The sequence below is a fragment of the Vicia villosa genome, linkage group LG6 (assembly GCF_029867415.1).
Source record: "Vicia villosa cultivar HV-30 ecotype Madison, WI linkage group LG6, Vvil1.0, whole genome shotgun sequence".
NCBI classification, from domain to species: domain Eukaryota; kingdom Viridiplantae; phylum Streptophyta; class Magnoliopsida; order Fabales; family Fabaceae; genus Vicia; species Vicia villosa.
The window spans coordinates 34,029,335-34,045,050 of record NC_081185.1 but is presented as its reverse complement, the minus strand read 5'-3'; the positions used below and the strand labels follow the sequence as shown (position 1 = coordinate 34,045,050).

The 15,716-nt window shown below is 31.4% G+C and overlaps 1 protein-coding gene across 1 annotated transcript; it reads left to right on the top strand.

Moving 5' to 3' along the window:
- Nucleotides 1–10,787: 10,787 nt before the first annotated feature.
- Nucleotides 10,788–14,019, top strand: LOC131611427 (cystinosin homolog). The gene is made up of 8 exons (XM_058883454.1): nucleotides 10,788–11,199; nucleotides 11,282–11,414; nucleotides 11,525–11,614; nucleotides 11,704–11,828; nucleotides 12,404–12,446; nucleotides 13,123–13,240; nucleotides 13,338–13,387; nucleotides 13,615–14,019. The coding sequence occupies exons 1-8, from the start codon at nucleotides 11,081–11,083 to the stop codon at nucleotides 13,768–13,770; spliced, it is 834 nt and encodes a 277-aa protein (XP_058739437.1). The 5' UTR covers nucleotides 10,788–11,080; the 3' UTR covers nucleotides 13,771–14,019.
- The last annotated feature ends 1,697 nt before the right edge of the window (nucleotides 14,020–15,716 follow it).

Genomic DNA, 15,716 nt, shown 5'->3' with positions numbered 1-15,716 from the left:
TATAACCTTGTTTTAGTAAAAGGCTTTGCAATTGACACATCCCCCAATTGCTACTTGCGACACTGGCCCATTAGCCTCATCAGTCCATATTTCTCAAATAATTCAATTAATTCTATTATTTAAATAAAAAAAATTAATTAAATTAAGTAAAGAAATTTATGGGGTGTCACAGATAACACCTTTCACTTGTCATAATTCATCAAGAATATGCATTCACAGCGGAAATAATAAATACTCATGTATTTCATAAATGATCATGTCCCATACCATAACCATATCTTAATAATAATCCACAAGATAATATAACGTCATATCCAAGATATTCGGCACTATTGCCTCTCAACAAAAAATAACAAAACATACATGTTCACAAGATAATATCATAATACATATCCAAAACAAAAACATGAATTTAATACTACTAATCCTAACCCAGTGTTACATGACCAGAGTATTGACTCACTACCTAATCACCAAACAAACGCGGACACTCTCCGGCTAAACCTCGCACGAGCTACTAAGCTTCAGAACATGCACGTTACCAACAAAGGGCAACACTCAAACAGAAGGGTGGGAATTCAAATCATTATGAAGAAGTATAATAAAGTACAATGATTTAATTAACAATCATAGGAATTCATCACACTTCGCATAATCATGTAAATAGCATTATCCAATATATTTCACATGTTCAAGTATGCAACAAAGTTCAATAGTATAATATTCAAAAGGATTCAATACTATTATTCCAAATATGCACATAAACCATCATTATCACATATTCACATTTATCTCCAAATCATGTATCAAACATCACGAAATTCAATTATCACATCTCATACACACATAACAATCACACAATTGCATATATTCAAACATCACATAACACCAATATGACTCAATGCAAGACATATGACTCTATGCATGTGGTACCGAATGTGAACCCAAAGTTCCACCGCTTTCCGATTCAATATCTAGAATCCAAGCCACGCTTTTGATCCGGACAAGACCAACGCCCACCAAACGTAAACATATAGCTTACCGCTTCTATATCCATCTCAAGGATCAAGCCATCGCTTCTATTTCAAAGCAAACCACCTCTATCTCAAGGTAAACTATGCTATGAATGTATGTACAATCATCACCAACACATATGCAATTAATATCATCTCTACCATCTTAACATTATGCATATCACCATAATTCAACTCTATGGATTATCCACCATTTGTACATATACACATTCATAACAAATATACTATTCACATATATAGGCCAATTATCAAATACGAACATAAATTCAAATTAACACTAGTATCATACTATATCATGTTAATCCGCGATTGCCAAAATATAAATGAATACACGCTTTCACAAACATCATCTAATCACTAAGATTCATGCCATACGGCTACCCACAGAGAACACTCGCAAAATGACATAATTGGCATAGCAATATTTTATTCTCAACATAAATATTCAAACCAAAATACAAATTCGGTCCATTTCACAAAATACCATAATTTACCGATAAACCAATTAATCGATCCAAGTCCGAACATAATCCAATCAAATCGGCTCAATGCAATTAATATAACTATTAATCATCAGTTAATATCACCTACTGCCAACAAAACTATTTTTATTGAAAAGAATGTCGCACTATCTTTCTAACGCTTCGAACGAGAACCCAAACGGAGTTACGGTTCAAAAGATATGAATTGTTAAAGTTTCAACGAAAAAGAAAATACCGACATCATACACTGACAACTCTAAACATGTCAAAATTATGCAAAACAATTAAAATTAGAACTCTCAATAACTCAAAACAACTCTGACAATTTTATTAATAACTCTAACAACTCTATTGACAACTCTATCGAAAATGAAAATAACTTAAATTGGCCTAATAATCCAGATATTCATCTCTCACTCAAAACTCCTAATAATATTATATCACTAATATTAAATTATAATAATTATTATTATTATTATACTAATGAATCATTATATTATAAATTTAACGATTATAGAAATTATTCTATAATGTATCACTACAGAGCGTAGCAATTGTTATACTTCAGTTAATTTATAATCTATCATTACAGTATGTAGTAGTTTTCTATATAAAATTATCGTAGGCTAAATGATTCTCTCTTTCACATAACTTCTATTTGAACCATGTTGAACAAGATAAGTATGTGTGACACTTTTTCTATATATCTTGTATTGTTAGGAACCATACAACAGTATATTAAAGTTTATGTCTATTCAAATTTTCAAATTGAAATATAACATTCAATCTTAAAACACAATTAATAAATAAAGTTTAACTTTTCTCAATCTCATAACATCATGTATGTTGCACTATATACCATAAAAGAAACATATGAATTTGAACACAGTATTGCAAGCTGCTACAATAGCAATTGAGTAAAGTGATGCAATATTAGTTTCTAAACATATATGACAATTTGTGATTCTCAATTTCTCCAATGTACCAACTACTAACATCAAAACATGTTTCTAACATCAATTTCATGGATTTTCAACAAAATCTAACATGTCAAAAACCTAAAAATTGAAGAACAAAAAATCCCTAAATCATGTTAATCTACCCATTGACCCAATCATACTAACTCATAATAATAAGGATTATCCCCCTTACCTTGAATCAATCTCCTTCTATCTTCTAGTTTCTCTCCAAATTTTCTTCTCTTCTCTTGAGTTCTCTCTTTCTCCTCTAGCCTTTTTTTCTTCTTTTTCCCTCAAATGAGTTATAACCTCTAAAACCCTATTTTCCTTACTATCTCTATTCTTAATGGGCTTAACCCACAAACCAATTTCATATTCTATTTCTACTAATTAGGCCCAATTAGTTATATCTCTCTAATAACTTAATTAACCTAAATAGCACAAATACACACATAATTAAATAATCAAAGAATTATCATATCACATAATAATTAAATAAATAAATAATTAATAAAACACCAAACAAAATAATTAATAATATAATTAATAAAATTGGGATGTTACATTTCAAGGTGTGGAATTGAGCTGTAAATGGCCTCCTATTTATAGGGAAACATGAGGGATTAAGAGCTTATCAGAAATGAAATGGTGAAGTTTGGTTTTGGGTTGAAATGCAAATATGGAGTTACATAAAACATGGTGGTTCCAATGCATAGCTTGAGTGACTTGAGAGACAATAAGGAGGCTTTAGGCTTTGCTTCCGAGTTTGTTGATGAAGTGTGATTAGAGGTATCAAGGTATGGGCTCAATGCAAAGTGGTTTGTGATTAAAGCATGCTTTACCAAAATGGAAGTTGTCTTTCTTCTTGAAATAGAATGAAACCTTGAATAATGCTTGAATCAATTGGGTAATGCTCTTTTGATTTGTGTAAACAACTGATTAGGTTGAGATTTAGAAGCAATATGGCCGACATGTAAGAGATCTTGCAGATTTGCAAAGGTTGTAACTTGGTTTGAACATGGAAATGGACATCAAGAATAACTTTATGGTGTCGTCTTCTTTAATTCGATTCTCTTAGCTCAAGTAAAAGAAATTCATGCTCTTGGACTTTTTGGAAATATAAGATCACACATTTCAACTTTCATGTTGGTCACTTGAAGAAATTCAACTTGGATCTTAATGAAAATTGGCCAACAAAATTGAGAAAATAAGCTGTTCTACCCTTAGAAAAATTTCTAAGTGTTGGAACATTTTTACAATATTGAAACTTCAATTTGATTAACCCATAACTTCCAATTTTTATGATATTTTTTATTAATTTTTTAAAATATTGAAGTATGAAGCACCATCTTTGAGTAGAGACCTCGGGCATGAAAAAAGATGACTTGAGGAGAAAGTTATACCTTGCAAAGTAGGCTACTTGAACATGAAATTTTGGTACTTAGAAAAATTTCTAAAACCTTAATTTTCATCTTTTGAAACTTTTTCTTGATTATCTTGATTAAACTTGATCAAATGGTTCCATCAACCATATTTTCATGATTATTAACCTTAGAAGTCCATGGTTGACCAAAAACTCTAAAAGTCAAAGTGGATTCTTTAGCAGTTGACTTTTTCAATAGATGAATTACAATATTTCCAATATCAATGAATCAAACTCCTCTAGCCAATTGAACCATATGAGTGGCTATAATGAAGTATTTGAGAACCTTGAATCATGTTATAAGTCAAAACATCATGCTTTGACCAAAAGTTCAACATCATAAGGAATTGGCTCAAACCCCTAATTTGTGCATCAGGTGAACTTGAAATTTGATGATCTTGAATTGAGGCACACTCTGACTTGAGTATTGATAAGGGAAATCACTTTATCATATGAGAAGCTTGAGTCACTTTGAGAGTCACAAAACCCTAATTACTTGAGCTCTTTGATCCAACATACCTATCTTGTGAAAGAAGTAAACAAGCAAACACATATCTCTTGTATCTTGAGGTTAGTGATGATGCATGAATGATAATGATAAAAATCTTTTAGATTCAATATAAATGAATTGGGATATTAGGGTAAAAAATTTGGGTATGGCAATCACCAAGATACAAAATCGAGCAAATTTATAAAAACAATTTTTTTATTATATCTCATTCAAAACAATGATTAATTCAACATCAATTGTATAAATTTAAAATGCCAAAATTGTTTTGCAATTTAAAATGAACTATTGCTAATTATTTTCCACTCAACTAATTACTAAATCACTGAAATGTAAGTATGCAAAGATATTTAGAAGTAGAAATCAAACCTTGCACATAGACATGAAATCATGATCAGTTTTGCAATCTCCAAGTCCAATATCAGGCAAATCATCACCAAACTTTTATAGCACAAGTAAAACTTCTCTGATGATTTTCTACACAAGTAAAACTTGACATAGTTTAGACATTCAATTCTTGCATATAACTACATTGTATTGTTAATCATAAACTCATAGCCACAAGGAAACTATAATTTAGTTGGTGTTTCAATTGGTAATATCCAACAAATGTTCCATCCAAATTTGATGGTAGATTACCTTAATTGTGCAAACAAAAATCACCTGCAACAATATGGCAGTAGCAATAATGGACTTTCCATTATGAAATGAAGTTTTGTCATGTTAAAACGAAAGTTTAATGACCATAAGGCACACTATTAAAACGAAAAAAATTTAGACTCGTGCACAGTTTCTACAAATGATAAAATCATCTAACACATATGGAAGTAATTTAGAAACCAACACATGTTGTCAAGAAATGCATGTATGATTAGCACTAAAATATAGACAGCTCACACATTGAATATAACATTATCATGCATAAAACACACTCAAAATCATTTCAAAATATGATCAATCCAAAACTGCCTAAAGTTTGCTGCCATGCCCGGATAGGATACGAATATATCATTTTCTGAAGCCAAATTAAATTAGGCTTTGGATTGACAAATATGTGATCAGGTTCTGCCGTCAGAATGTATTTGTACAAATCATAAAATGCACAACTTCTTAGATTTCATTCTTGGAAAAAATATAAAAAATTAAAACACATACTCTTCATCAATAATGGTTTTTTAATGGTTTAGCAGTGAAGGGATTTTCCTTTTCCCCAAACCAAGTAACACATGCATTAAAGAGTAAGACATTCCAAAGGATACTAAAAGGATTTTTCAATGCATTAGGAGAGTGAAAGTTCCATTAAAAATAAGGGTATTGAGATTATCATTGCAAGAAAAACTTGTTTGCTAAAGTGTTTTATTATCGTCTCTGATTCCTTCGCCCTGAAGAAGAACACCAATATGCATATCGCTTTTGATTATAGCCATCACTACCTCCATGACTGTGCTCTACAAAAAGTTGTAGCAATACACAATTTATAGATGAATCTTTGACAGATGACAACAATAATTATATTTGAAATAAAATAAATCTTTGTCAGCAAACGTTATTAATATCTTTAGTGAATCGGCGGTTGTAGTTCCAGTAACCTCAATGTAAAGCTGTGGTATTCTAAATGAGTTAATACTAAAATTCATTGTTCCAGAGGAATATAAATCACACAAGTAACTATTTAGCGTACTGAACAATCAAATAAGATAAACAATAAAGGAATATCGGAGAATTAGCTACCACGAAAATCATGAATCCAAACATGTTATAACTCTCGTTATTCCTCCACCAAAATCATGTTATAACAACAACAGGAGAGGAAGATATTCGAATCTTATTTGTTTGTTACCTATAAGCATATGTCACCTCATATCCCAAGTGTTTAAGGTACTTATAAACACAAACATCAGAGTTAAAAACCCACAACCCCAATTCATCCTTAAAGAAACCAAAAATAGATCAAGAAATGTATATCTATCCCAAATCCAAATAAGATACCCTTTAAAAACTGAAACATTGAATAGAAAAAAAGAGACACCCATGCTACTGCATAGGAAAAAAGGTACACCAACCAAAATATTTTTCGTCTTCTTAATCGTAGCTCTTACCGTCAAAATGAAGCGGAATATAACCATTATTGTCTCGATGCAGCGGAGAATGGATATTGTGATGTTGAATGATGATGGAGGAAGAAGGAGGAATACAGATATTTTTTCAAGAGAGAGAGGAAATGAAAGAGAACGATGACGAGAGACAATGAGGATTCCATGTATTAATCGTGTTTCATGATTACCAACATGAAAACTTGTGAGACTTTTTATTACCGAAATAATTAGGTTTGAATATGAAATTATGTTTCCCACACAATATTGAAGTATAATTAAAGCAAATACCATAATTAAATGCATTAAATATCAAATATATATAATTAAAACAAGGGTGTAATTAAATACTTTTAACTCTGAAATAAGAAAAATTATAACATAAAATCAGAAGAATGTATGGTTTTTTTCAAATGCCTTTAGCTTTTATATATTTATAAACTAGTAGAAGACCCGTGCGTCCGCACGGGTAATTCAAATCTTAAGATGGATAATATATTACAAAAGAAAAAAGAATTTAAAAATTCGAATGAGAAATATATATATATATATATATATATATATATATATATATATATATATATATATATATATATATTAGCTATGTAAAAAAAGAATATGGAAATGTATAGTTATTCGTATCTTAGGTAACTCGATAAGGCTAGATTGTTGGTGATATACAATTGTTATTAAAAAATCACTAATAACTTGAAATATTTAAAAAATATATATTTATCAAATCACCAACATGATAAATTTAAGGGTTAATAGCCATTTATTCCCCTCCGCGTGCGAGTTTTGATTTACTACATTAATTGGTCAAGGTCGACTAATCCCATGCTCCCGCTATCTAGAACTACTAAAGAACACTTGCTAAGATACACGATTACAAATGAAGGGATACAAAATACAATATTACAATCCAAATATTGGGTCATTGGCACCAAATATAGAACTACCAAATTGTCTCGTGTTCAAATCATTGCCATCCTGCCATCCAAGGCTGTACCAAAACGATCTAGCCATTGAGTCAATATATATATATATATATATATATATATATATATATATATATATATATATATATATATATATATATATATATATATATATATATATATATATTACATACATTTAGCTCAATAATGTTTAGCCATTATTATCATTTAGAATGGTTTTTATTTGAACAATGCCAAACCAAAAGGTTGAAGTTTTGACTAATGTTACAACATGTCAATGATTGGATTACTCAAAGATAAAATGCCAATTAAAGAGCAAGGCATCAATGGTAGCAAGTTATTAACTACATATACCCACTGAAAAATCAGTAACCATTGACATTAATTGAACATAGGATTAAATTATAGATATGACATTTAATTTTAAAATAGTGGCATTATTTAATAATTAGTGTCAGTTATGATTTTTTTTTTTTTAATATTAGTTCAGACATGTTTAATTATCAATTAAAAACAAAAGGCAAGAAGTTCATTCTAAAATGTCAACTAAAGTTCACTTTTGGATTGGAATAATACTTTTGTTTGGTACAGTGGCTTCTTCATAATAAGTTTTCCTAGTTCTTAACTAATGCACAAATATTAAATGATTCAAAAATATATTATGACAGAAAAGATTGTTTAAAAACACCAACTTTGTCAGGTTTTATGTTTTAACTATTTCTAAAGTCCATGTGAATAAAAAATAGTATCAATTTTACAAGAAAAAAAATCTAGTTAATGCATGCTATATATCAACCATTTTTGTGAATATCATGAGTTATACTAGTTAATTATAATTGTGAGGTCTACCTTTATTGTTTACCACAATCCATGTCATATATCAGCAATTTGTTGTGCTATGAATTGTCTTTTTTCCTTCAATGCCAACCATTAGTCTGCCATAATAAACAATCATAAGTTAGTTAGAGGAAAATTAATGTCTATGTCAGTGTGAAAGGTAAAATCAAGTTGTGAAAACTCCACATATGATAAGCCATCCAAAAAAACAAAGATTATGTTAAGAGAAAACTTATTTTATATTTTTTCCTTATCATTTAGTTGATACATGGCTAAATGTTGGTGATTAAAGCTTCCTTTACCCATGAAAGGTTGAAAAAACCCTCTCCCTCTTTTGTTCATGTTACACTCAGCTTGGTACTTGCTATCAGTTGAGTGACATGGATAAATTGTTAAGCACATGATCCTAAAGAAAGGTACTTCAAAGCTAATCCAAAAGCAAACAACTATGGCTAGAAAAAGAAGCAACAAACAAAAAAGAATTGATCAGATAAGATTGCTTTCTGTATGGATCAACATCTCTTTTGGAAGCCTTTTTTCCATTTCAACAGAATCTTTTTCAATAGGATCAAAATTGTATTCTTTAAAGAGAAGTGGGTGATCGCAAGCTTAACGGAGACGTAAAAGTATTAAAATAGTATTTGCCTAGTTTTGATTCATTGTGCCAGCAACCACATATGCCTGCAAATTACAAGCATTACTTTTCATAACTACAAAATGAGAACATCCATCAGTGTAGAAATATCAGATGAACAAAATAATATAATTCGTAATTGAATTGTCTACGGCACAATCAATTTCTAGACGCTAATTTAAAAAGTAAAAACAAATTGTATCATTACAGTATGTCCAGTTTATATAAGAAATTTGAAAGGAAATAAACCTTAAATTGAGAACGTGAATCAGCTTCCAACTTCTTGTAGAAGACCCACTCTTCATGCGAGAAATCCACCTTACTCAAATTAATTGTTTTAGTAAGTAAAGTTATTATCGGCTTGCCATCAAGCAAAGTTCCTGAACAAATAAAACAAACTGATGAGTAAACATAAGAGACCAATAATCACCTTCATACAGTAAACATGACTTCAACTTCAAAGAAAATCAACCTCACTCAAACAAACTTGTTCATTCCACTCCCTCAACCAAACAATATTATATTTATGGCCATACATTTGGCAACAATCTCAAATTCATTATATTATACATTGTGGTCATAGACTCAATAACAGAAATTAAGGATGAACTCATTGAATAGAAGGAATAATAATACCATAATTCTAAAAACAAGAAAGTTTAGTCAAAAACAGAAAGTTTAATACATGGAAAATTAAGTTAGCATCAGGACTTCATACAACCTGCAATAAATTTGAATCTCTCTTGTACTTTCCCAATCTCACTCTATGCTGAATAACCAACAGAAAAATGAAAAATAGTGAATGAACAAACTAAATAATGAAAAATGAGATTCAAAATAGAATAAAAAGTCCAAATGAACACACAGGATAAGCTTGTACAACAGATCTACACAAAACAAACAAAACCCATTACAAATTTCATCAACTAACCATAGATGTAAAAAAAATAAAAATATAAAAGTCTAAAAAATTCCAACAACACAAGAATCGAGTGTGAGAAAGAGAGAGAGGGAGAAAAACTACCTCTAGCTTTATAGCCGATGTCAGTGTAGAATCCAGGACCCCTAACCATGGCTTGATGCGGTGGAATGAATGATTTTGAGGAGACGTGAAGAAGCTGAGAATGAGTGTATAAATTGAATCAAACCCAAAACACTATATTCATTCTAACATTTAGGTAAACCATATGAAGCATATAACAACAGCAAAACCTAAGCTACTGCAAACTTGTTTTAGGTGCATGAACATACCTATTTGTTGAAGATCCGGATACCCATAACACCATTAACGGTAATTTCATCTTTGATCTATGTAACTCTGACCGCTCCATATTCAGTTGATGTGTGCAACGCTCTAACTCCGATGTATTGCAAGTTCACTTTGTCTTTCATTTTCTAAGAGTTTCGCCCGCGCTAGGGTTGGAAGACCAAAGGGAGAGCAGAAGGCATAAAATGGAAGAGATAGAGAGACAACAGAGAAAAGTTGTTGTTGACCTCGGTGAAACAGAGTTGAGGAGAGAGATATGGAAAGATGTTGAAAAGGGGTAGATGACTGACAAATAGGGGGAAAGAGACAATGAACGAATTTTGAAAAAGAAAAGAAAGGGGGAAACATTGAAAATGGGATGTAGTTGCCACTTGGCATAATCTTTGATTTTTATTGGACAACAAATGTGTATTTAGTCAATTACTTAAAAGGGCATTCATTAGTGTAAATGAAAAGTGAGTTAAAGGGTAATATAGGGTGTTTGGTGGCATGTGTTATTCTTAGTTAGGTAGTTGAAAACTCTTTAAATAAATACTGCACTCTCAATTTTTAAAATTTAAATCAAATTTCTAAAACAACTTTGTTAACAGATTGAATCTAGCCGGAATAGCCTCCCAAATTCGTTGTTCCTTGAGAGTTAAGCCGAACAAATTACTCATCATAACGTGTTGCTCTTGCTCTTACACAATCAATGACTTTCCTCACTAGCTTTCAATCTTCTTTTCTAATTTCTCAAACAATTTTATCCCTAAATACCAAAATCAAAATAACAACAAATACAATCTCAGAACAATTTCCGGGGCCCACACACTAATACTAATACAGTTTATTTTTATTCTCGCTGATCGTTGTAACACATAGAGAGAAGAAAATTGAAGATAGAAATGGCGTCTTGGAATTCAGTTCCATTAGAAGTAACCTACGAAATTCTCGGCTGGTTCGCTTTTATTGCATGGTCCATCAGTTTCTACCCTCAAGTCATCTTAAATTTTCGAAGAAAAAGGTTCCTATTTCTAATTTCTTCTTCTCCTTCAATCTTTTTCATTCCGTTTGATTAATTTAAACCCTCAATTTTTCAATTTCAGCGTCGTTGGACTCAACTTCGATTTCGTTCTCTTAAACCTAACGAAACATAGTTCCTATCTCATATACAATGCTTCTCTCTACTTTAGCTCCGCTATTCAGAAACAATACTTCCAGAAATACGGTTATGATCAGGTAACTTTCCTTCACCAATCACAAACTTGTAATTTAATCGCTTTTATTTTTAATCATTTATTTAAACTGTTTATGCGAAATTATTCATTTTAATGGTGTTGCTTTTTCAGATGATACCGGTGGCTGCAAATGATGTTGCTTTTTCGGTCCATGCGGTTGTGCTGACGGCAATTGCATTGTTTCAGATTGCAATCTATGAAGTAAAAATGATGTTTATTCCTTTTTGGCGAGTTTTATAGGACTGAATTATCTGTTTTTCTGAACTTGGAAACTGTTTTTTTTATCGTAGCGTGGAAGTCAGAAATTGTCGAAAATTTCGATTGGGATTGTCTCGGTTGTTTGGCTGACTGCTGCAGTTTGTTTCTTTGTTGCTTTGTCTGATCATTCGTGGCTTTGGCTTCTCAATGTTTTCAAGTATGTTGTCTCTTCTGGTGTGATTAATTGCATCTATTTGAGGCTTTTTGAATTTCAACTTTGCTCCTGTGACGATTATACGTGCTTGTGTGGTTAAATGCATTACTTATTTTTTTATGGAATTGGATCCTTGCTTATTGTTAATGGTATTGCTACGATAGAATATTATGTATTCAGACCTACCCTTGATGTACTGCTAAAGTCTATATTCTGGATTGTTAAGAGTCTTATATCGGACAATAACTGACAGTAATCATCACCTTAGAAGCCAATTTTGTATGAATGAGTTAGACCCAACGAACATACTATAAAATGGTATCAGAGTTAGGTATAAGATCTCTTGGGCTACTTGCTATTAGGTTTCGCCATCGTGCCAGCCACCAAGCCCGATAGTGTTGGGCGTGAGAAGGCGTGTTAACTGTTAAGAGTCTTACATCAGACAATATATGACATGAACATATGTTTATAAATAGGGACAATCATCGGTTTACAAGGTGCTTTTGTAAGGGATGAATTAGGCTATGAATATGATTTAGTTTTGTTCTAACATTTTACTTAAATTGATCATGTTGCAGCTCAATTCAAGTGCTCATGACTACTATAAAGTACATTCCCCAGGTTAGAATTTCCTTTTGTTTTCTTTTTTTTATGCAAATGATTATTGAGTAGCATTTTTTTTAACAAACGTAAACTCCTTACAGAACCTAATTTATTGATTGTACTTCTAAATGCATATCAAACTATTTTCATGTTCTTCTCAAAGTCCTTGTAGTCTACTATTCTAGCTTAATATCTTTCTTTTTCTTAGAAAACAGAAACAAATTAATTATTATGGAAATACAAATTGAATGGAATGAATAAAGGTGGCACCCAATTCTTTGATTCTTTCTTTCTATCTAGTAATGGAATCAGGAGTCCTCTAAAAGTTTGAACCCTTCGTATAGCTGTATTGGTTTGAAGGACCATTTTTCTATGACTTCCATGACGCTGGTGGCATGAAATTTTTTTGAGACATAAATTTCGTGTCCCCAAATAAACTCTTTCTCAAAAACGAATAACGGATAATTCTTCACTCTTCTGTTGATAACGGATGTACTATGGAACCTGTAATAACTCACTATAAATTTAAGTAGTTTACTATTACATGTTTTATTCGAAATACGCAGTTGGTGGTGAAGTAACATTAACTAATTGTTTTTTCCCTGAGTTAATCATAACAATAAATCAAAGAGAACTCTACATCATTATTTCCAGCTTCTTGCTTTTCATTTAATAATTTGTATCATGAATGTAGGTAAGCATGAACTTCCTAAGGAAAAGTACTGATGGATTCAGCATTGGTAACATTCTACTTGACTTTTCTGGAGGAATAGCAAACTATGGACAGATGGTAGTGCAATCAATAGATCAAGGTCTGTTTGTCATGAACTCTCGTCTCTGCGTTTTGATGGGTCTTCTTGCCATTTGATTCTATATTTCAACTGACATCTTTAAATCCTATCTTTCCAGATTCGTGGGTCAACTTCTATGGCAATATAGGAAAAGTATTGCTCTCTCTGGTATGGAAAACTCTCCTGATGCAATATTTTACATCATTGCTAAGTTTAGCTTGTTCTAGTTCTGTTTTACTTCGATATCATTATTTTAATCTTAGAAGTATGGTACTCCATTTTAGTTCAAGAAGTAAGGGCTTGTTAGATTTTTGTTTCTACTTTGTTTTCGTTTCTTGTTTTTGCTTTCAACTATAAACATGGATTCTTTATTTTAATGGAATACATAATTGCAGGTATCTGTATCCTTTGACATTATTTTCATTATTCAACATTATGTGCTGTATCCTGCTAAAAAACTCTCCAAATTGGTAACCACTGGCGACGATGAAGATCAAACTAGAGAGCACCTTGTCAGGCCTTCTGATGAGTCTCCACCAGAGAATGTGTGAGATGAGACATGATTTGGTTCATAATATATATTCAAAGGAGCATCAAGATTGAATCAGAAAGCACCTTGACAGGAATGTTGAAAAAGAAGTGAATTCTAATGTGTATCAAGTTTCCCATTGAGTCCTATCATGATCAAAACTAGGATTATTTTGTCTCATGTACCAGGAGAATCATTTTTCCTGGACTTCACCAAACTTTGCTGTATAATTTGTATAATAAGTTAAAAAAAAAATTTGTATTGATCTTTATGCCTATTTATGTCATAAATTTAGACCGACTAGCTAGCTTTCTATAGACAAACTGTGAAAAGAAAAAGCCTTTTATTGACAAATTTACTAAGTTCCCTACCCAAACCCGGTCAAAAGTTCAAATTAAAAACCAGTGACATTTTTTATTTAAATAATACAAGATTTATTGAAAAGTTAAAAGCTAATCAAATTGGCCTTGGGAGATGTTTTGGAGAGACTCGAAAGAAACGTTTATTAATTAAAAGAATAACATGAAACTTATGGGTCTCTAAACTAATTAAGCTTTAAAAACTGTTGTAAATAAAGAGTATATATAGTACCCGAGATTTGACCTGATTTGATATAATTACAGGTAAATTATAATTATAAATAATACAAAATAAATATCGATTCTATCACACCTTCGCAGTCGAAGCAGGAAGTCGACGGACGCTTAGACTGATACGGAAATCATAAAAAATAACTATAGGGAGGCCTTTGGTGAAGATATCATCAACCTGGTGCCGAGTAGGAACATGGAGAATGCGGGTCTGACTATTCTTTGTTGAACAGCAAGCACACTTCTTCCTTATCATCCTTTTCAGATTCTATAGTGTCTATAAAGTGAGTTGAAAACAACTGTATGTCTGTAAGACACTATTTGATGATAGAATCCACGAGATAAATGATCATTCTGAATCGAAAAATAGAATGCTCAACTTTCCTTAATTCTACCTTTAGGCATCATGACAAATGCTTTACCATTTACCTTAGTTTATGAATTCTTGACACTAGATCGAGAAGTCTTTGGTTTGGGTCTTCTTGCAACCTTTTGACTTGGAGATGTTATGTTTTGAGTTCCTTTCACCATTAGACCTAAAGATCACAGTGTTTGATTTCTTCAGAAACTACGAACTTTGAAATCTCACATTTTTTTTATCAAAACCTTTTGACTTCTTTGTCATGGAATATGGTGGATTAATTAGTGCATTTTAATGCACATTCTTCTGTTATTGTACATTGGCGCTTCTTTAGTTGTTTTATTATTTTTACCATTTTATTGTGTTTTTATATTTTAGTTTATTTTTGCCTTTATTTTATTTTCAACATTAGCGGTTATTTGATACTTGTTCATTGTTGAGACCATAACTTGAGCTGCGGGATGCCATTTTGCGCGTTCTGATATGCGTTGGAAAGCTAAGAGAAAGAGCTACGACTTTTTTGTTGAAGCCAAAATCTTATTTGGAGTGCAGGAGTCTCACATAATTCGTTGAAGTTTAATACTTTATGAATTAATTAGTTTTGGGCCAATTTTTGACCGATTTTTATGTTTTCCAACCCGGTTTGAATTAGAAGTGCAATTCTTATTTTGTTAAAAGGAAATCTGACACGGTACTGTCACATTATTCACTATTCACGAGAAAACTTTTTCTTTGTAGGTTTTGGTCATGGAGAACTAATCCCTAAGGCGAAATCTACTAATTACGGGTTCCACCATACTTTGAGGTTATAATAATTTTAATCAAGTTTCTATTTCGTTCAATTGTATTATGTGATTCTTGTTTGCTTTATTCAATTTTCATAGAGTATATTGATTTAATTCGATGGTTGTATGATCCTTAACTATAATCACATTAGCGTTTGCTTAATTCTTTATTGTGTTTGATTAATTCGTGTTTGCTTAATCCGCGAGGGCTTAAATTCGTTTGCTTAATTCG

Excerpts from the sequence above, each read along its gene's own strand:
- LOC131611427 (XM_058883454.1), top strand. The coding sequence starts at position 11,081 with ATGGCGTCTTGGAATTCAGTTCCATTAGAAGTAACCTACGAAATTCTC. Across the intron at positions 12,447-13,122 it reads CTATAAAGTACATTCCCCAG|GTAAGCATGAACTTCCTAAG; the intron begins GTTAGAATTTCC and ends TCATGAATGTAG. Across the intron at positions 13,388-13,614 it reads GAAAAGTATTGCTCTCTCTG|GTATCTGTATCCTTTGACAT; the intron begins GTATGGAAAACT and ends ACATAATTGCAG.